The following is a 21,766-nucleotide window of genomic DNA, read 5'->3' as shown; positions in this document are numbered from 1 at the left end:
ATGAGGCTTCTTATGTACCTTTTATTCTTAGCTGTGGGCCCTTAGTCTCCAATTCTGGCAGGAGGCACCTCGCACCATCTTATCACATGTAATTGTCACATTACATTCAATTGCCTTGTGTATCTTATTAATGGAATTGGCTTGATTGTATGGTAAGCCACCAGATGTGCAGTGGCAGTGTAATTTCACACCCCTGAACCTCGTTGAGCTCAAACGACTTATCTGATCATGTTGCAAGGTACTGCTTTCACCAAAAGGAATTTAAATCAGAAGATGTGGCACAAGACGCATTGAGAAAGAAGCACCAAGAAGCCAGCCAACCTAGCAGCAAAACAGCAGGAATTTGAGAAACAGTGTCGGGGAAGAGGACAGATGTGAAAACTGTTTATTCATACAGAGGAGGTTCCAAGCCACAAGGCGCCCGTTGAAAAGCACATCACCTCTGTAACAGCACACGAGACTCGGCCATGGCTTCACAGCTGCAGCAAATCCCAACTCGCCCCACAACACATTCGTCTGCCCTCTGACCATCATTCAATGTCCCTCCAACTTCATTCAAGTCTTCTCCTTAAAACTGTTTCCTAATCTTCATGCTATGAATGGTATTTTCTTAACACATAATTTTGTAGATAAAGAAAAACAATTAAAGTGTCATTAGTTGATGCTTTTTTATATGAGTGAAAGATCTGACATTATTTTCCCCTCAAGCCAGAAAATAATAGGGAGGAGAAAGCATGAAGACATCTCATCCTTAACCCAAACCATTCACACCCAAGTCACACAGGCCGGCTGGCTCTCCTCGCGCCTCCGGTCACTTGGCCTTCTTGCCGCCTTTCAGGGACTCCAAGGCGGCCATCCTCGCCTCCTCCTCTGGGATGAACACGCTGACGGTGAAGTCGCTGGTCTCCGAGCCATACTTGTTCTTCACAACCAGCCCGTATTTGCCCGAGTCAGCGGTGCTCACGCCGTTGATGGTGAAGTACGCGGTCTTCCCAGCCTCGAACTTGAGGTTGCAGTGGTCGTCTGAGGCCAGGGCCTTCTCGTTCTTCAACCACGAGACCTCCGGAGGCGGGTCTCCCCACACGTTGCAAGTGAGATTAAGGGCCTGCAAGACAGGTTTTATGGGAGAGAAGAAGATAAATTAGATATAATAGACACACTGTCAACAATCTTGCCGGCTGGTGGCTTGGCATGACCAAAGGGAGGATAAGTAAAAGCCTCCCGGACCAGGGTTTAAAGTAGTTCTGTGTATGCACCTGTGTGAGTTACAGTTTGAAATAACATCTGAGGGGATCTCCTCAAGGCCTTTATACGCTTTCTGGCTTCTGGAATGCTTATTATCAAAAACACACGAAAGAGTTTATGTCTATTCCCCATTTTCACTTTCTCTTTCATAAACATGTAGATGCCTTTTGCTCTATTGTGGCATTTTGGGTTCTGTCTCGGTACAGGAATCTCATTGCTGTAATTGCCACCTGCTCACTTTTGCCTTTCATTTGCATCAAAGAGCCGGGCAGCAGAATCACGGCAGCTGCTTCAGATAATGTTACTGATTTTCAAATTCCACCACCCTTATTTTACTTCTCTCCTCAAACCCCATCCAATCTGCTGCAGTTGCAGTGGTACCCTACCAAAATGTATTCCTAAAGAAAATATTCCCATCTGTGCTGAAACCTTATTCTAAAAGATCGATATTCTAGATATGTATGTAGACACAAGGTCTACAGTTTTACTTTACCTTACTTTTTTTAATTGAAAAGGACTTAGATAATTGTAAATTCACATGCAGTTGTAAGAAATAATAAAGAAATCCATAAGAAATAATAAAGAGATCTGGTATGCTGTCTACCCAGCTTCCCAGTGGTAACATTTTACAAAACTATAGTAGAATGTCATAACCAGTATATTGACACTGATGCGATCCACTGACCTTATTTAGATTTCTCTAATTTTACTGGTGCTTATTTGTGTTTGTGTGTGTTTCATTCTATTCAATTTACAGAATATTTTCATCACCACAAGAACCCCTGGCGTTGTCCTTTTATAACCACACCCACCTCTCTCCTCCAACTTCCAAACTCTGTTCCTAATCTCTGGCAACACCTCATCTGTTTTCCGTTTCTAAAATTTTGTCAGGTCAAAGATATTATATAAATAGAATCATGCACTATATAACCTTTCAGAATAACCTTTGTAACTCAGCATAATTACTTCCAGATTCATCCAAGGTGCTGCATGTATCGATAGTTTATCCCTTGTTATTGCTGACTAGAATGTCATACTATGTTTATGCCCGTAAGGGTCATCTGAGCTTTTTCCAGTTTTAACTATGATGCACTAAGTTGCTATGAACATTTGTGTACAGGTTTTTATGTGAGCATAAGCTGTCATTTCTCTGGGATAAATGCCCAGGGATACAATTGCTGGAATGTATGATAAATGCATGTTTCATTTTTTTCTTTATTTTTTTTAATTAAAAAAATAGAGAATAGAGATGGGGTCTCATTATGTTGACCAGGCTGGTCTTGAACTCCTGGTCTCAAGCAATCTTCCCATCGTGGCCTCCCAAAGTGCTGAGATTACAGGCATGAGCCACCACACCCAGCCCATGTTTTCTTTTTTTTCCCAGAAATTGCCAAACGGTTTTTCTGAGTGGCTATACAATTTTGGCTTACATTCCCACCAGAATATACAAGTGATTCGGTTTCTCCACAGCCTCCCCACCATTTGTTGTTGTACACCAGCCCACCCAGCTACTATTCTTTATTACAGCAATTCTGATAGGTGTGGTGTGATATTTCATTGTGGTTTTAATGTTCACTTGCCTGGTGGTTAATGATGTTGAATTTACTTCACATTTTAAAATTCCATTCTTGTATTTTTCTCTTACAAAAATCCAGATGTGATAAGGAAAGAACTAGGTCTCACAATGTACAGAGAAAGAACATCTGTCTACATATCTTTCTAAAGGGTCTTACATGATTATTTGTTACCCCTTTTGCAGGTGTATCATTTAAAATTGGATAGATTAAGAAATCTGTTTTTCTCCCATCACTAATTAATATTTCTTACTGAATTATCCTACAAATACATTTCAGTCAAAAAAAGGAGTCCAATTATTATCCTTAAACTTAATGAGCAGATTAGGTATATGCTTTTGGAAACTGTGATTACTTGTAGTTAAAACTTTTAACAAAATGAAACAAAGAGTCCCAAACACCCCCTGACAGTCTAGTGGTTAGGAAAAAAAAATGCGAAAAAGAAAAAACAAAACTCCCAAACACCTTAGGCATCATGGAAAACTCTTACCCACACTTCAGATTTGGGTTCTGCATTACAAAGTACTTTCATATACATTCTCTTTCTTAATTCTCAGTACGACCTAGAGAGTTGTATATTTTTAACCTTATTAGGTGAGGAAAATGGAAAAGAGAGTTGAAGAACAAAAGAACCCCTGCAGTGGCTGAGCTTAAAATCAACCGTGATCATATTTTCCAACCATGAGGAAATGCAGTTGAATGAAACCTACCTCTTGCTAAAGCATTTCCACATGCCTTGCTTTGTTACCCGAATTCCAGTCACCCACTGTATGTCTTCACTGCCCTTTGAAGTGGAAAATTTGTTCCACTACAAATATCTCTACCCCTAGGACTGGTATGTTAAACTTGTTTTAATTTATTTTCCATTTATTTTTTGTAGACAGTGTCTCACAGTGTTGTCCAGGCTGAAGTGAAGTGGTATGGTGTCATGACTCACTGCAGCTTTGACCTCCTGGGCTCAGGCGATCCTCCCATCTCAGCCTCCAGAGTAGCTAAGACTACAGGTGTGCACCACCATACCCAGCTGACTTTTAAACATTGTTTTTGTAGAGACGGGGTCTCATTATGTTGCCCAGGCTAGTTTGAACTCCTGGGCATAAGCAATCCTCCTGCCTTGGCCTCCCAAAGTGCTGGTTTACAGGCATGAGCCACTGCACCCAGTGGCTGTAAACTTTTTAATGAAACATAAAGATAAAAAAAGCGAATCCAGGTTAGAAATTATGTTGGTTCACTCAGACTGTATCTAGTTAAATGAAAGTAAGGAAGGCCTTATTTGGCATCTTTATCTTACAGGGGCTCTTCGGAAAATGCACAGTACTTGTTGGGGACAAGTTTCAGTGATTTACCTGATGCCAAATTTACAACGTTTAATCTCTTGGAGAGATTATTATAGAAACAGGTTACATCAGTTTAAAATGAAATGGAAAGAAACCAGAGGTGCATGTTCTTTGTGTGTGTGTGTGTGTGTGTGTGTGTGTGTGTGTGCGTGCGTGCGTGTGTGTGTTTGTATGACAGGGTGTCTGTCACCCGGGCTGGAGTGATCTTGGCTCACTGCAAACTCCGCCTCCTGGGCTCAAGCGGTCCTCCCACTCAGACTCCCGAGTAGCTGGGACTACAGGTGTGCACCACTACATTTGGCTAATTTTTGTATTTTTTGTAGAGATGGGGTTTCGTCGTGTTGCCCAGGCTGGTCTCAAACTCCTGGGCTCAAGTGATCTGCGTGCCTTGGCCTCCCAAAGTGTTGAGATTACAGGCGTGAGCCACTGTGCCCGGCCTAGGGGCACATGCTCTCAGGAGCCCCTGGAGTTCTGTCACAGGGGAAAAAAATTATTAAAAAAAGAAAGAAAGAAGCCTGTTTTCAACAGAACTAGAGCCTATAGAAATTTTCATATTCCACTCTGTTGGAGGTAATTTCTTTCTTCAATTTTATTTGTCATAGAGTTAACACAGAACATGTTCAGTTTCTCATAATTTTAAAGGGTGACTCTTCAAAGATACTAAGTGGTCTACATATGTCTATTAGAGACAAACTTTTATCCCGATGCTTGACCTATGAAACGTTAAGATGATTGGAAAACCGACTGATTTTTTTGAGATGGAGTCTCACTCTGTTGCCTGGGCTGGAGTGCAGTGGCATGATCTTGGCTCACTGTAACCTCCACCTCCCAGGTTCAAGCAACTCTCCTGCCTCAGCCTACCAAATAGCTGGGATTACAGGCACCTGCCACCACACCCAGCTAATTTTTGTATTTTTAATAGAGACGGGGTTTCACCATGTTGGCCAGGCTGGTCTTGAACTGCTGACCTCAGGTGATCCGCCCGCCTCAGCCTCCCAGTGTTGGGATTACAGGCATGAGCCACTGTGCCCGGCCAGAAAACCGACTGATTTTTAACCTTGCGTTTGGTTACTCTGGTCAAGTATAAGCAGCTATGGAATAAGATGAAGGTGGTGGGCTGTTAAGTGTACCTTAAAAGAAGGAACAAAGTCTGGGGTGCTGGAACCCGTTCATAGTGCAGAAGGAGCAGGCACAGGCAGGCTCCATGCTTACCTTCCCCTCCTGGATGGTGACCACGTCTGGGAGACCTCCCAACACCCGGGCACGATCTGCAAGCACAGGCATTTTGGGTTAATCACTGCAGTGGCAAAGCCAGCGGTCATACTCACAAAACCACCCAGGAAGCTACATTTCCAATTTAGTTTCCTTCTCCTGATAGTTCTTTTATACAGTTTTCAACATGCAAAAGAAGAAAATGATCCAGGGATTCAGGATTTTCTTTTCTTTTCTTTTCTTTTCTTTTTTTTTTTTTTTGAGACAGAGTCTTACTCTGTCACCCAGGCTGGAGTGCAATGGCGGGATCTCAGCTCACTGCAACCTCTGCCCACTGGGTTCAAGCGATTCTCCTGCCTCAGCCTCCCAAGTAGCTGGGATTATAAGCGCCTGCCACCGTGCCCAGCTAACTTTTGTATTTTTAGTAGAGACGAGGTTTTGCCATCTTGGCCAGGCTGGTCTTGAACTCCTGACCTTGTGATCCACCCACCTCAGCCTCTCAAAATGCTAGAATTACAGCAGGTGTGAGCCACCACTCCTGGCCTTTTTTTTTTTTTTTTTTTGGAGACAGTCTCGCTCTGTCACCAAGGGTGGAATGCAGTGGCACAATCTCAGCTCACTGCAACCTCCGCCTCCCAGGTTCAAGTGATTCTCCTGCCTCAGCCTCCTGAGTATCTGGGATTACAGGCATGCACCACCACACCTGGCTAATTTTTGTATTTTTAGTAGAGACAGGGTTTCACCATGTTGGCCAGGCTGGTCTTGAACTCCTGACCTCAAGGGATCTGCCCGCCTCTGCCTCCCAAATTGCTGGGATTACAGGTGTGAGCCACCAGGCCTGGCCGAATTCAGGATTTTAATCCTTCTTCACTGTCATATTGCATGTGTGTGTGTGTGTTTGGGGGAGGCGGGGAGTGCCTGTATCTGTATCTAAAATACCAGTGTGTGATAGCTTTGCCATATCAAGATCTGCTCTACCATTTTCATGGCTATTTTCAGTCCTGGCCCTTCTGCAGCTTAGTAGGGCTAAGCTCAAGGAAGTAGAACAGATCTCTATGGCAGCCTCCAAGCCTAGCTTGGCCTCTTTTACGGGTTTCCATATGATGAGAAAAGGTTGCATAATGGAAGGGCTATATGCTAGGGAGATTGGAGGCTCATGCAGATGTAAGCATTTTTTTTTTTTTTTTAAGAGACAGGGTCTTATGTTACCCAGGCTGGTCTTCAACTCCTGGGCTCAAGCCGTCATCCTGCCTTGGGTTCCCAAAGTGTTAGGATTACAGGCACGAGCCACTAGGCCTGGCCATAAGCTTTCTTTGGAGGCTTCTCTAGACAGCCTCCCTTTCTTGTCTCCTGGTAGTTCTTGGTAGTGCTGTGCAGGCCACTGTCTATGGCTAGGAGTATAAAGGCCTGCAGGTGAGGGGACGAGGCACGGGATGGGTGCTGGGATCCTGGGCTGGTGCCCTTGGCCAAGCTATATGCCCTGGGCATGACTGCCTCAGCCCCTGGAAAGGGCACCTTTCTGTCATTCACTCAAAGGTGTTCTCTCTGGCATGAACACAGTGGTCACCTCCCTCTCATTTTTTGGCCTGCTTCAATTAATGTGTGACTCTTGACTTCCCTGTCTACAATTCCCTTCTCCACTAAGTGAGGCTAAAGCTTTGCTTTTGGTGAAACATGACAGCATTCTACTGCTAATTCCATCATGCCACCTGTAAGCCTAACCCTTCTTCTGGTTTCCTGTGTGACATGCTGTGTGATACTGGGCCAGTCACTTCACTGTGTTGGCCTCAGTCTCCTAATTTGTAGAATGGGGGACAGGGGTTGCATTAGACCTGGGGATACTATGATTATTTCTGAATAATGCCTTTTAACCAATCGAATGTTGCCTTTTCCAATACTACCTATGGCTTGCCTGGGCATGCCCACATGTGCACTGGGGGAATGGGGGGGATCCATCGGGAATTTGCACCTTATGCAGGGGAGGGGCCTGGCCTCTTCAGCTCATCCACGGTAGCCCTGGTGTTCAATTGTGAGGGGGAAACCTGCTTGGAGAACCCCTCTCTTTGCCGAGAGCTTTCCTTTCGCTTAATAAATTCTGCCTGCCTCACCTTTCAATGTGTCTGCGTGTCTAATTTTTCCTGGTCGTGAGACAAGAACCTGGATTTAGCTGAACTAAGGAGCAAAAATCCTGCATCAATTTGAAGTAAGTGTTCTATGGCTTACAAAAGTTTACAAACATGGAGCTAGAAAAGCTCTAAGGCTGCTTCCAGTTCTAAAGAGTTCATGAACTCCTTGCCCACAGAAGAGTTCAAGAATCTGGAAAAACAGAAAACTGCTTGTGGATGTAGGCTTTGCTCAGTACCAAACAAGAACAGCTCTCTCTTGCTCAACACCCCAACTTCCCCCCTGACCTCTGGTGCCCCAGTAGCAGCCTCTGTCCCTTACCCCCAGCTGCAGTCCACATACACAGGGCCTGAGCAGGAGGGGGAAAGTGGAGAAGGGAGTGGAGGGGAGCAGTGCAAGTTTCAGGTTCAAAGTTCAAAGTTGCACCCAGAAGCACATGGAGCCCTGTGGGGAAGGATGACTTCCCTTCTTGCTCCTTCTCTCTGTCCCCTTCACATCCAGCTCAGGTGGACTCTACCATTTTAGCCTGTAACAATTTTAAAATTCTGGCTCCCACTCGGACAAAGAAGCTGAATTAGTATTATGGATTAGTCAGTGACTCCTAAGATCCTGTAAGACTGAGTTCTAAAAATCTGTGTGTGTGAAACAAACAGCTCACAGAAATACTGCAGTGTGTGTGTTTCTGGGTACACATGCAGACTTGACAGATTGGTGTTGCTTTGCTTGGACCGTGTCTAGTTATATGAAAGTAAGTAAGGCCTTATTTGGTAGCTTTTATCTCGCAGGGGCTCCCAGGAAAATGTACAGTATTTGTTGGGGCCAAGTTACAGTGAATTACTTGATATCAAATTTACAATTTTCTGTTTTCTTTTGTTGTTGTTGTTTTGTTTTGTTTTTGAGACGGAGTCTCGCTCTGTTGCCCAGGCTGGAGTGCAGTGGCATGATCTTGGCTCACGGGTTCAAGCGATTCTCCTGCCTCAGCCTCCCAAGTAGCTGGGATTACAGGCACCCGCCACTACGCCCGGCTAATTTTTGTATTTTTTAGTAGAGACGGGGTTTTGCCATGTTGGCCAGACTGGTCTTGAACTCCTGACCTCAGGTGATCCGCCCACCTCGGCCTCCCAAAGTGCTAGGATTGCAGGCGTGAGCCACCATGCCTGGCCCTTACAATGTTTCTTGTTGCTTCTTTTCTCCAATATATACATATTTTTATGAAACACTGTACCTGCAAGTGACTAACAACCTACTGTATGATTTGCAGCCAAGAGGTTTCTCAGGATGTCTGGGTTGTAGCTCAAGTCAAGGGTAGGGTGACATTCTTTACAATGTAACCTGAGACCTTCTTTTCCTAGATATTCTTACTCAAAAGACTAAAATGAAAACATATGTAGAACACCTAAGATTTAAAAAAGAAAAAAACCACTTCCACTCTCCTCCATCTGTAGTTATAATAGCAAAATAAAATTATCTTTTGAATCTATCCCAGGAGTACTTGTGAAAATGGTTTACTTACTTTTCTCGGCAATGGCAGCTTGTCTGTGGTTGACAGAAACGAACAAACAGACAAAGAAGAATTTTGTGTTAGTGTTACTTCAAAGTAGCTAAACTTGACGACATTTTCATTGCCTCAGAAACATTTTGCTGTTCAATATAACAGTGGGAAGTGCTGCTTCTACTGTACTTTCTGAAATAAAAGGCTCTTTCTAACACTCAGAGGGGAGAGCAGCATGCAAGCTTCCCGGGAAATTAGTGCATGCAAGTGGCATTTGCTAGGACAAGGGACTTACTTCAACCTCTGGAATTCAGCATAGGCCTCGTCGTATGCTTTAAAAGAAAAAAGAAAAGTTAGAATTTTCTCACCCAGAATTGACGACACACAGGGGCGATTAAAATTCACAACTGGAGATCGCTGTGATCGGTCCAGACATGACTAAACCGACTTTGATTAAGACTGTGCTTATGTGTTCACTCCACAGCTTAATGTACTTAACAAGGCCAGGAAATACTTTGTAGGCACAAAATATGAAATAGTAGATTTTAGAAGCTTTCAACTCAGCAAGAGGGCTTCAGCCCCTCAAACGGAAAGGCAAAGATTAACTCCAACAAAGAAAAAATGGGAATAAAAGTCTGTTTCTTTTCCTTTTTTGAGACGGAGTCTTGCTGTGCCCAGGCTGGAGTGCAGTGGTGCAATCTCGGCTTACTGCAACCTCCACCTCCCAGGTACAAGCGATTCTCCTGCCTCGGCTTCTCAAGTAGCTGGGGCCACTCAAGTAGCATGCGCCACCACACCCAGTTAATTTTTGTGTTTTTAGTAGATACGGGGTTTCACCATTTTGGGCAGGCTGGTCTCAAACTCCTGACCTTAAGTGATCTGCCCACCTCGGCCTCCCAAAGTGCTGGGATTACAGGCATGAGCCACTGCCCCCAGCCATAAAAGTCTGTTTCAAAGAAAAGCTGGTTGTTGAGTAAACATCCTGAGTGTCAAACAAAAACGAAAACAAAAACTTTGTCTTATTAAATTATCCCAGACGTCAGAGCCTCCTAGATAGGCAGTTAACTCTCTTTCTGTTATGCTGTCTGGTCTGTTTGGGCAAAAAAGCACAATGAGTTACTGTATTCACAGAGGGTGCTGGTGCTTGCCTGAAGCAATGTTTCTTACGCCATGATGGAGAGGGGATGAAAGGCAAGTGGGACAAGAAAATGAGATCTATATAGTTCTCAAATAATTTTTTTCTGTGCCTGCAGAGTAAGCCACTTTGATTAAAGATTCAAGCAAAATGGCAGCTTTTTTTTTTTTTTTTGAGACGGAGTTCTGTCACCAGGCTGGAGTGCAGTGGCGAGATCTCGGCTCACTGCAACCTCCGCCTCCCCAGTTCAAGTGATTCTTCTGCCTCAGCCTCCTGAGTAGCTGGGACTTCAGGCGCCCACCACCATGCCCAGCTAATTTTTGTATTTTTTGTAGAGACGGGGTTTCACCACGTTGGCCAGGATGGTCTCGATCTCCTGACCTTGTGATCCACCCGCTTTGGCCTCCCAAACTGCTGGGATTACAGGCATGAGCCACAGCTCCCAGCCTTGTTTTTGTTTTTTGTTTTTTTTCAAGAGACAGGGTCTTGCCATTGCCCAGGCTGGAGTGCAGTAGTGCAATCATAGCTTGAGGTAGCCTCGAACTCCTGGGCTCACATGATCCTCTTACCTCTGCTTCTGGAGTAGCTGGGACTATAGGTGTGTGCCACCACACCTAGCTAGTTTTACATTTTTTTTATTTTGTAGAGACAGGGTCTTGCTATGTTGTCCAGGCTGGTCTTGAACTCCTGGGCTCAATCGATCCCCCTGCCTCAGTCTCTCAAAATGTTGGGATGACAGCTGTGAGCCACCATGTCTGGCAGGTCGCTTCATTTTGAAATCCCTCTCACCTCATTTTTAATCTCCTCAGTGGTCTAGGAATCATATTTTAAGTCTAGAGAATGCTTAGATAATACTAGTTTATTCCCTCATGTTACAGATGGGAAAAATAAGTATAAAGCTAGGCTTCAAGTTGCTAGTCCTGATTTTTTCTTATCTGTAAAATGAAGGGTAGACCAGTTAGGCGGACCCAGGCTGAGGTTAGTGCTTCCTCTTGTCCCCACACCACTCTGACAGAGAGGTGGGAATGGCCAAGCCAATCTGTGCTTGGTGGCAGTGGCAATGCTGGTAGGACAATCTACAGCCTTTTCCTTAAAAGGGATTTCAGAGTGGTGTAGTTAAATAAGCTTTGGTGGACCAGAGAGTAAAAATAAAATTTAAAAAAATTAAAAAATTTCCACCCACTGACTGCCTCCCTTTTTCCCTTGTGTTTCACATTGTCAGATGGAGTGTGGAATGAATCCCCTGTCACTGTGCACTTGTGATGCAGGCAAAGTGTGTCCTAGAAAGTCCGCGTCCCTCTGGAGCAGCTGCTCCCATTACTGAAAGGTCCTGCAGCGAGTCTTTCTAGTCGCCGTGAATGGGTCAGGTGAAGACAAGGGGATTCAGCACCAAAAACACTCAAAGCAGGGCTGAAGGGCTACGCTCTAAATGATGAATCTGCTCTCTGAGGTTGAGAAAACCTGAGTTACTGCATATTGAGGTTGTATTTTTTTTTTTTTTTTTTTGAGACAGAGTCTCGCTCTGTAGCCCAGGCTGGAGTACAGTGGCGTGATCTCAAATCACTGCAACCTCCGCCACATGGGTTCAAATGATTCTCCTGCCTCAGCCTCCCAAGTAGCTGGGATTACAGGCATGTGCCACCACAGCCAGCTAATTTTTGTATTTTTAGTAGAGACGGGGTTTCACCATGTTGGCCAGGCTGGTGTCGAACTCCTGACCTCAGGTGATCCACCCGCCTCAGCCTCCCAAAGCACTAGGATTACAGGCATGAGCCACCATGCCCACCTGAGATTGTATTTTAAAATGAAGTGGAGGAAAAGTTAGTCCACAGTTGTCTTTATTAACTTTAATACAGTATAGACTATTTTATTTTATTTATTTTTTATTTTTTTAGAGACAGAATCTTGCTCTGTTGCCCAGGCTGGAGTGCAGTAGTGTGATCTTGGCTCACAGCAGCCTCAACCTCCAGGGCCCAAGTGATCATCCTAGCTCAGCCTCCTGAGTAGTAGAGATTATAGGCATATGCTACCACACTTGGCTAATTTCTTAAAATTTTATATTTGAAGAGCTGGGGCCTCACTATGTTGCCCAGACTGGTCTTAAATTCCTGGCCTCAAGTGATCCTCCCACCTTGGCCTCCCAAAGTGCTAGGATTAAAGGCCACCATGCTGGCAGACTATTTTATTTTTGTAAGAAAGAAGAAGATGAAGAGTATAGTTCTGGGAAAGGGATAAATGGTCCAGTATTTTTTTTTAACTTTTTGCTTATAAGTGAGCATTTTTTATATTTATTTATTTTTATAGAGATGGGGTTTCACTATGTTGCTCCAGGCTGGCTGGTCTTGAACTCCTGGGCTCAACTGATTCTCCTGCTTCCCACAGTAGCTGGGACTACAGGTGTGTGCCACTTTACCCAGCTCCATTTTTTTTTTTTTTTTTTTTTTAGAGATGAGATTTTACTCTGTTGCCCAGGCTGGTCTTGAACTCCTGACTTCAAGTCATCCTCCTTCCTTGGCCTCTCAAGGTGTTGGGATTACAGGCATAAGCCACCATGCCCAACTCCCTTCATTCCTTTTAAAAGGCTCATTCATCTAGAGTAAATTTGAATCTGCAAAATATCTGTTTACCTTGTCCAGAGAGATCCACTGTCTTCTGATGTCCAGTTTTGCCATCAAAGAGCTCCATGACGTACTTCCCTTTGTCATTCGGGGTGGGCTCATTGATTTGTAGCCAGATCTGCTCTCCAGTGACCCCGGTCTTAACTCTGTCTGAGTACCTAATGGCGGACCCACTGTGAAAATCGAAGAAAACTTCCTTAGCATTTGCTTCCATCCAGGGCTGATCTTTACTTTGTCTCTTATTGAAGCTCTTGCCATAAAGTTTTGTAGGCTTTCAAAAAACGAGGGATCTGCATATGTTATTCTTCTGCTTCAGAAAAATTATGGGCCATGACACACAGAACCGGGATTCCAAGGCCCAAGGTGTGACAGTGAATATTTATTTGTTAATAACTCCTCATAGCAGTCTGAAGCCCAGTGCAAATCACAATACTAATACTTCTCAGTGGTATTAATTATCTTTGTTTTTGTTTGGGTTTATTTGTAGGACTAGGGTAATCTATAAAGCTAAAAGGCCAAACTATATACTATTTTACTGCATATTTCATCTAGATAATCTATGGCTATAAATCAGATTCTACAAGCTAGTCCAAAAACACACTTATGGAGGCTCACCTGTGCCTGACATCTATTGACATATGTTGTTAGAAAGCTATTTAAAACAGATAAATATGCACTTGGTAGTAGAGCCAAGAGTGAATGAAAAGCAGAGTTGCTGCCAACACGAATGAGGCACATTCTCTGTCCCGGGATGTGAGTTTCTCAGAATTCTACAGTAGGTCATGAGCAGACCCATGCAATATATTCTCTGCAAGAGAATATTAGGAAATACAGCCCTTTTTTTTGTGATCTTGGTGTAGAAATACTACAGATATAGACGAACTAAGAGAAAGCTAGGTAGATGTACTTTTAATTATGTTAAAAGAAACTTTATGAAGAAGTTATTAAAACTGAGGAAATGTTTAAAAAGTGGTATACAAAATGACGTTAAAAAGTGGTACATAAAATGACGTTATTATAGTAACCATCATGCATAGAAAAAAGGCTAGCAGGAAGTACCCTAAAATGTTCATATTATGGCTGGTAAAACTATGGATACTATTATATTATAGTTTTTTCTAATTTATATTATTATAATGTATTTTCTGAAACAAGCATGTCTTACGTCTGTTGTAATAAACAAAATGAACTTTGGAAAACATAGAAAACCAAATTTTCTGGCTGGTCACAGTGGCTCACACCTATAATCCCAGCACTTTGGGAAGCTGAGGCAGGCGGATCACCTGAGGTCAGGAGTTCCAGACCAGCCTGGCCAACATGGTGAAACCCTGTCTCTACTAAAAACACAAATATTAGCTGGGCATGGTGGCACGTGCCTGTAGTCCCAGCTACTCAGGAAGCTGAGGCAGGAGAATCGCTTGAACCCGGGAGGCGGAGGTTGCAATGAACTGAGATCACGCCATTGCACTCCAGCCTGGGTGACAAAGTGAGGCTCCATCTCAAAAAAAAAAAAAAAAAAAATTCCTACCTAAAAGCTTTTAGCTTTCTAATATTTAGCATTTTTAATAATATTAGATTTTTAAAATAACATTATTTATCTAAAAAGATATTAAAAATAAAGATGCCATAAAATGTAAAGAAATCCATCTGTACCCCACAGATTTTAGCCTGAGCAATAGATGTGTCTTAGAGAGTTAAACAGGGCTGGGCGCGGTGGCTCACGCCTATAATCCCAGTACTTTGGGAGGCCGAGGCAGGTGGATCATGAAGTCAGGAGTTTGAAACCAGCCTGGCCAGCATGATGAAACCTCGTCTTTACTAAAAATACAAAAATTAGCCAGGCATGGTGGCACACGCTTGTAATCCCAGCTACTTGGGAAGCTGAAGCAGGAGAATTGCTTGACCCTGGAGGCAGAGGTTGCAGTGAGCCGGGATCACGCCACTGCACTCCAGCCTGGGTGACAGAGTGAGACTCCGTCTCAAAAAAAAAAAAAGAGAGAGAGTTCAACAGAAAGATTGTCCTCTGCTTTGCTATAATAAATCTGTTTTAAATCTTTAATCTCTGGGTAACATGAATAAGGGTACCTTACATCTGTAATGTGCTTCCGATGGAACAGGTACTATTGGTCCTATTTTATATAAGAGAAAACTGAGATTCAGAAAATTAAATGACCTGTCTAAGATCATAAGGCAAGATAGGAACAAAGTGAAGACTAAAATCCATTTCAAGGATTTTTTTTCCCTCTATGCCACATACAGACAGCAAAGACCATCCTTATCCCCGAATGTCATAGGTACACGAAAACACAAGAGACACAATTGGTTGACTAGACCAAATAATTAAGATACTTATGCTTTGCTGGCCTAATAGCAATTTCCTCAAAACATACTTTCAGTGTTCTCATTTTTGAACAAGTAATTCTTTTAGAGAAGATATAAAGCTTTTTGATTGATGATTCAATGAATTTTAGTTCTCTCATTCTTCAGACTGATACATTAGAATGTCCTAGATGCCACAGAGGAATTTCCTGGAATCTGATCTATTTTAGCTTATAATTACTTTCCTAAAATGTATTCTGAAAGAAACAGAACAAAGGAATAAGCCCCAAGCATTCTACATTGGAATTTTACTAATTCTCATTTTTATGACTCAGGAAATAATAAATCATAATACTAATGAAAATACTGTTTTATATAACAGTAAAGTCATCTTAAAGAAAACACAAATGGCTGCTTTGTGGGACCTGGCTCTGGCTAACTGTTCAATCTAGCCCAGTGGTCCCCAACCTTTTTGGCACCAGGGACCGGTTTCATGGAAGACAATTTTTCCACAGACCAGGTCGGGGGAGGGTTTGGGGATGACTCAAGCACATAACATTTATCATCAGATTCTTATAAGGAGCGCACAACCTAGATCCCTCGCATGCGCAGTTCACAATAGGGTTCACACTCCTATGAGAATCTAATGCCGCAGCTGATCTGACAGGAGGCGGAGCTCAGGTGGTCATGTTCGCTCCCTCACCCACCACTCACCTCCTGTTACACGGCCCAGCTCCTAGTACGCCACGGACTGGTACCGGTCCATGGCCTGGGGTTTGGGGATCTCTAATCTACACTTCACACGGCTGGAATCCAGTGGCAGGTAGTACCATGATGAACCGGGCTCTGGAGCCAGGCTGCCTAGGCTCAGCCTTGACCCACCTCTTAGCTGTGTGACCTTAGGCCGGTCACCTCCCTGAGCCCTAGCTCCCTCATCCCTCAAGTGAGGAGCACCTACCATGTAGAATGGTGAATGTGAAATGAATTCACATATGTAAAGGGCTTTGAGCAGTGCCCCCCATATTGTCAATGCCACTGAGGGTACAGCGTAAGGAAACTTATTATCTGCACCCTCCTGGGGATGCCATGTGACCTTCTTCTCAGTGGGGCTCCTAGGAACATTTGCAGTTTGGAACATTTGCATCCTGAAGTTGGACTGAATGTGGCTACATTCCATCGGATTATCTATGCCAGGCCTCCGTTCTCTTTCAGCTCAGGATATTTCAAGGAAACACAGAGGTTAAGGACACTGTCAAGAGTGTAAATGGGAAGCCTGGTTTGATTTGGAAACTGATTTCAGCTCTTGGAATCCCAGAAGTGAACTTGAATAGAGTCCCTGTATAACTGCACAGAGGTTCAAACTCACCTTCCCCAAAGTCACCTTGAGATCTCCAAAGCCTTCTGAGAGTGGACCAGAAACATGCTAATGTCTCACTCTGCCAGGTGCTATAACAACAACAATAATCTTGGGCACTCGTTGGATTAGGCTTCTTTGGTGAATGCCCATTCATTCATATCATGGGAAATTTGGTGCCTCCTGGTGCACACTGCTTCATTTCTGTTCCAGACCACAGATGTGTTAACCGTGTGTATAGAGAGAAAGGTAAGAATGTGGCTCCAGATGCCTGGCACAGCAGAGAGAGCCCAAGCATGACTGTCTGGAGGTGGAGGCTGCATTATAGAGATGTCTATGAATTATGGTACTTCTTAAATCACAAAGAAAGATGTACTGTAACTACGAGTGACCTCAGCACGTACACATTGAGGGAAAGAGCTAACCTCACAGTAACAGAATGCCTTGGATGTTTCTCTCCTGGGCTCACCAATGTCAGACTTGAGAATTAAGAAGACTCCTTACTTGAGAAGAACAGAAAAATTTTTTCCCTATCCTCCCCTCTTCCAGTCGGGAAAGAATTTCTTTTTCTTTCTTTCTTTTCTTTTTTCTTTTTCTTTTTCTTTTTCTTTTTTTTTTTTTTTTGAGACAGTGTCTCACTCTGACACCCAGGCTGAAGTACAGTGGTGCAATCTCGGCTCACTGCAACATCCGCCTCCTGGGTTCAAGCAATTCTCATGCCTCAGCCTCCCCAGTAGCTCAGATTACAGGTGTCCGCCACCGCGCCCAGCTCATTTTTTTTTTTTTTTTTGTATTTTAATATAGACAGGGTTTCACCATGTTGGCCAGGCTGGTCTCGAACTCCTGACCTCAAATGATCCACCTGCCTCGGCCTCCCAAAGTGCTGGGATTACAGGTGTGAGCTGCCGCGCCTGGCAGGGGAAGAATTTCTACACAGCAAGTAAGTTCTCATTTACTTACTTGTGGGACCAGTTAACTTTCAAATCCTCCACATAGTAAGTTACAAAAGAGTACAGTCGGATGCCCTCGGCTGTGCTCTGGATTTTCAGGTCTGTAGCAGACAAAGCTGAAAGAAGAAAATAGCATATTTCATACATCTGCATGCCCCTCCTGGCAGGAGGATCATAAAGCATTGTTGTGGTGTGAAATGTTTGACTCACCTATTTTTTTGCATACTTCTGTCATCAGTTCCTTAAAGGCTGTGGAGAGAGATTCAGAGCCAAAACTTTAGCATAAAAATTCTCAATGTAAGGTTAAATCTCAAATTCTTAGCTCTCAAAAATTCCCTTTCTGGTTGAAAGGAAATGGAAACAAGGTGAATTTGTTGACCCACTGATAATGAGTATTCTTTGAGGAAATAGTTCAATTTTATCAGGTTTTAAAAGATCCCTGCTTATTTTGATTTTTTTTCCCTTGAATTCTTTGTAACAATCGCCATATTTACATTCCAGAGAAAGGGCCACAAGAGATTTCTAGGAAGGTTCTTGGCTTTGGGATTCTCTTTCTTCTTAATTCCCAGGAAACCTTAGTTTACATTAGAGGACATTTTCTTAGCCGTGTCATCGATTCATAATGAATTAACCATGTAGGTCTCCTGGCCTTCATCAGCCTGATAATGCTTTTTGCCAATAAACACATTTAGCCCCACTTCCACCCAAAGTAGGAAGGTGAAATTAGTCAGACTTCTGCCATTTGTTAGCAATATTGTTTTAAAAATCTTGTTCAGGAACAAAATTGTAAGTTTGGAGGTCCCATGTAGATTTTCATCATCATGATATATTTGTCCTTAGTAGTCTCTGAAAAATGGAATTTGCTTTCTTGCTGTGCTAAAAACTGCAAGGCTTCACATTTCATATATAAATCTTGCTTGCTACCTTTAGAGTGGACTATTTTTTGTCATGCTTCTCACAGAAGTTTTTGAGCCTGGAACATTTTTATAGAGTTGAAACAAAAATGATTTAAATTGAAAACAGATCCCTTGTGGACTCTGGACTATAAATTCTCTAAGGATCAAAAATACACTTCTGATTTCGAAGATGACTAGAAGTGAGGTATTTTTGAATAAAACAGTTCACTCTGTTGGAATTTCAATTAAGCCAAAATCTGTGGACAAAAAAAATCAGCATGATTTCAATCGTCAGCTTGGCCTCAATCATCATTCTGGTAAGCTGTATGCAGAAACACACAAGACAGACCCCAGCAGTTGGTGGACTGACCTTCATCCACAAGCTTCAGTCTGCTCTTATCTTTTCCTCGGTCATCTTTCAGGATAACTTCATAAATCCCAGCATCTTTCTTGGAAAACTAAGGGGGAATAGATATACCACATTGCACCTTTTGTAGCCCCAGGGCATGGTATCTGTGATTTTTTTCTTCTGCTTCTTCTGCTGCTGCTTTTTTTTTTTTTTTTTTTTTTTTTTTTTTTTTTTTTATTTAGACAAGGGTCTCACTCTATCAGCCAGGCTGGAGTGCAGATGTGTGATTATAGCTCACTGTATCCTTGAACGCCTGGCCTCAAGCCTTGACCTACCAAAAGCACTGGGATTACAGGTGTGAGCCACTGCACCTCACCTGCTATCTGCATTTTTAAAGGCCCTTGATTTACAGAATTGCCATCAAAACACTCTTTGAACAAGCATCTAACTTGTGAGTGGTGAACCGTTCACAGATGCAGAGATGCACCTCTCCATAATAATTTGACCAGCAAGCTAGCAGTCCTGACTTTTTACCTTCCAAGGCTGTAATTGATATGAGGCTTAATGTCCTTACTTTTTACTCTGCCTTCATTTATTAAAAACTAGTGATCACTAGTTTTATAGTGATATATTTAAATGCTGTGCTCTTTTAGACAAGAAGTAGATAAAAATCTGTCCTTAAATGAATACCATGTCTGATGTCTCTGTACTTTTAGGACCACGAGGCTTAAGCACAAATGAAGAATGATCCACTTCACTGCCCATATATGGATAAAAGCAACTCAGAAAAGCAAGAGTTGTGGCATTCAGCTCATACTGGTTTGCTACCTAACAAATCCACACACATCACAAGGTTAGAGAAGCTTTTGTGTTCCTACAGCAGTTGGAAGTAAGCTAATATAAATCCCCTGGTCATGAAAGGAATACAGAATCTAGTCACTGTTTTGGGGTAAGATAGAGGGTAGAGAGCTAATATATTACATTTTACATTTATAATCGCCTACCTCTGTTATAAGCAGGGTACATATACCATCCTTAAAGTCGTGCTTTTCATCCACTGATATCTCCCTCTCATCTTTGTACCACACAATATGAGTCTCCTTCTTAATATTTGCCACCTAGGAGAAAAACCATAATTACTTTTCTTAAAATAAGAAAGTGTACTCTTGTGAGGTTGAATAGTTCTTAATGCAGCAAGATATAAAAGAAAAAGCACTGAACGTGGAGTGAGAAGACACAGATTTCTAAAGGAATGAATTGAAAGCTATTTTAATTGAGAAAAGAGTTTAGAATCAAGTGGACACCAATGAATAAACCTAAATCAATAGCATCTCTATTTCCAGCAGTGAAAATTGACTCTAAAATCATGTGGTAGGAAAGAAAAGAGAGAATAGATACATTCATACTGACATACAAACTTAAATGAAAATAGAAGTCACAAAACCAAAGGGAGAAAAATCCCATCAGATTAAAATACAGGCTGTGTTACAAAAACAAATGGCTTTATTAAAGGAACAGAATGAGTAAGCGCCAATCTATATCTAAAAATTTAATAAAAGATAAATGAAGCATTGCAAATATATGTGGAGGGGAGGCATGCTAAGTAAATTAATTACTTAGCAATTTTGAGGAGACTCACTTAGATACACTAATCTTCTCATCATATCATCTATTTCAAATGGACTAAACAACTGCATATGGTTAAAGGGATCTTGAGTTTCATCTACAATGCTTGAATTTTTTTTACAAAGGAGAATATACTCATGTATTTCTTGTAGAATTCAAATTGTATGAAAAAGTAAAGACTTCCTACAGATCAAGAAAACCGTCTCAAAGACCCCACTGAATAATGGGTGAAAACTACATACCATTCCCCAAAGAGAAAATACAACCATAAAACCAACAAAGACAATGTTGTCTCATTATACGTGACAATATACAGGTTTTAAAATGTGAAACAATTTCAGCTAATAAATAAACATAGGAACCACCCTGGCAACTGTAGTGAAACCACTACACACAATCATTCTTTATGACCCTGGAAACTGGTTCCTGAATTGTAGAAAGTGTGTTACCAGCTGACATTGCTTACGATAAAAATGACCTCGATTGGAAAGCTGTGTCTGGACCCAGAGGACTAGAAATGCACTCCGCAGCTTTGGGCTTTGCTGAGTACATTGCTCATGAAATTTGGACACATCCCTTGTGTGGATCCCAGAAGCTCTGTTTAGGCAGTTGTTAGAAAAGATACTAGTTCCTCGGGGCATGAAGTTTTTTTGGGCTTTTTTTTTTTTTAAAGCCGTGGTGCCTTCCTGCACCTGCCCAAAGTGGATCTTGTCTCCTTGCATCTGAGCTTTCTGTTGTCCGGGATGGCAAAGGTCATAGCTCCACATGTGGACTCCTGAGGGAGAGGAAGGTCCCAGTGTGCAAGCTAGGGTTCCTCCTACGTTCTTTTTTTTTTTTTTTTTTTTTTTGAGACAGAGTCTCACTCTATCACCCAGGCTGGAGTGCAGTGGCATGATCTCGGCTCACTGCAACCTCAGCCTCCCGGGTTCAAGTGATTCTCCTGCCTCAGCCTGCCAACTAGCTGGGACCACAGGTGCCTGCCACCATGCCCAGCTAATTTTTGTATTTTTAGTAGAGACGGGGTTTCACCATGTTGGCCAGGCTGGTCTTGAAGTCCTGACCTCAAGTGATCTGCCTGCTTTGGCCTCCCAAAGTGCTGGGATTACAGGCGTGAGCCACCGCTCCCTGCCCCTCCTACTTTTTATTTATTTATTTATTTATTTTTTGAGTAGACTAGCGCCAAGCAAGACCCACGATACTCCAATGAGTCTGAATGATTCGCTGCGCATACTCCATGAACTGTAATGCGACATGTGAGTGGCTAAATTTACAGGAATTGCCACAGTAATGGAACAAAGAGCTATGCGAAGACAGAGGAAGCGGGAGGCCTTCTAGAGATGACTGAGCTGGGCCTGGGAAAGGATTTTGTCAGAGAAGCTGAAAGAACGTCATTCCAGGCATTGGAACGACAGCATAAGCACGAACTGTGTGAATATTCACAATCCATTTCCAGGCTGCCCTTGGTTGCTCGGAATCTGGGTATGGGGCTGATTGTCCTGAGGAAGGCCATCACAGGACACCAGAGCTCCTCTGCA

At 42.7% G+C, this 21,766-nt stretch overlaps 1 protein-coding gene across 3 annotated transcripts in view; it reads right to left on the bottom strand.

The window, feature by feature from the left end:
- Positions 1-356: 356 nt before the first annotated feature.
- The window catches only part of MYOM1 (myomesin 1), a 184,316-nt gene continuing 162,906 nt past the window's right edge, over positions 357-21,766 (bottom strand). For all 3 annotated transcript variants that reach the window (XM_024350980.3, XM_024350981.3, XM_063795530.1), the window contains 9 exons: positions 19,610-19,723; positions 18,627-18,714; positions 17,571-17,609; positions 17,371-17,476; positions 12,747-12,910; positions 9,280-9,316; positions 9,006-9,028; positions 5,369-5,424; positions 357-1,105 (listed from right to left, as the gene is read on the bottom strand). In XM_024350980.3, coding sequence (XP_024206748.3) covers positions 812-1,105; positions 5,369-5,424; positions 9,006-9,028; positions 9,280-9,316; positions 12,747-12,910; positions 17,371-17,476; positions 17,571-17,609; positions 18,627-18,714; positions 19,610-19,723 — 921 coding nt within the window. In that variant the 3' untranslated portion in view covers positions 357-811. The remainder of the gene's footprint in view (positions 1,106-5,368; positions 5,425-9,005; positions 9,029-9,279; positions 9,317-12,746; positions 12,911-17,370; positions 17,477-17,570; positions 17,610-18,626; positions 18,715-19,609; positions 19,724-21,766) is intronic.

The sequence above is a fragment of the Pan troglodytes genome, chromosome 17 (genome assembly GCF_028858775.2).
Source record: "Pan troglodytes isolate AG18354 chromosome 17, NHGRI_mPanTro3-v2.0_pri, whole genome shotgun sequence".
Classification (NCBI taxonomy): domain Eukaryota; kingdom Metazoa; phylum Chordata; class Mammalia; order Primates; family Hominidae; genus Pan; species Pan troglodytes.
Note: the sequence above shows the minus strand (reverse complement) of the source record. Positions and strands in the feature narration are given on the sequence as shown.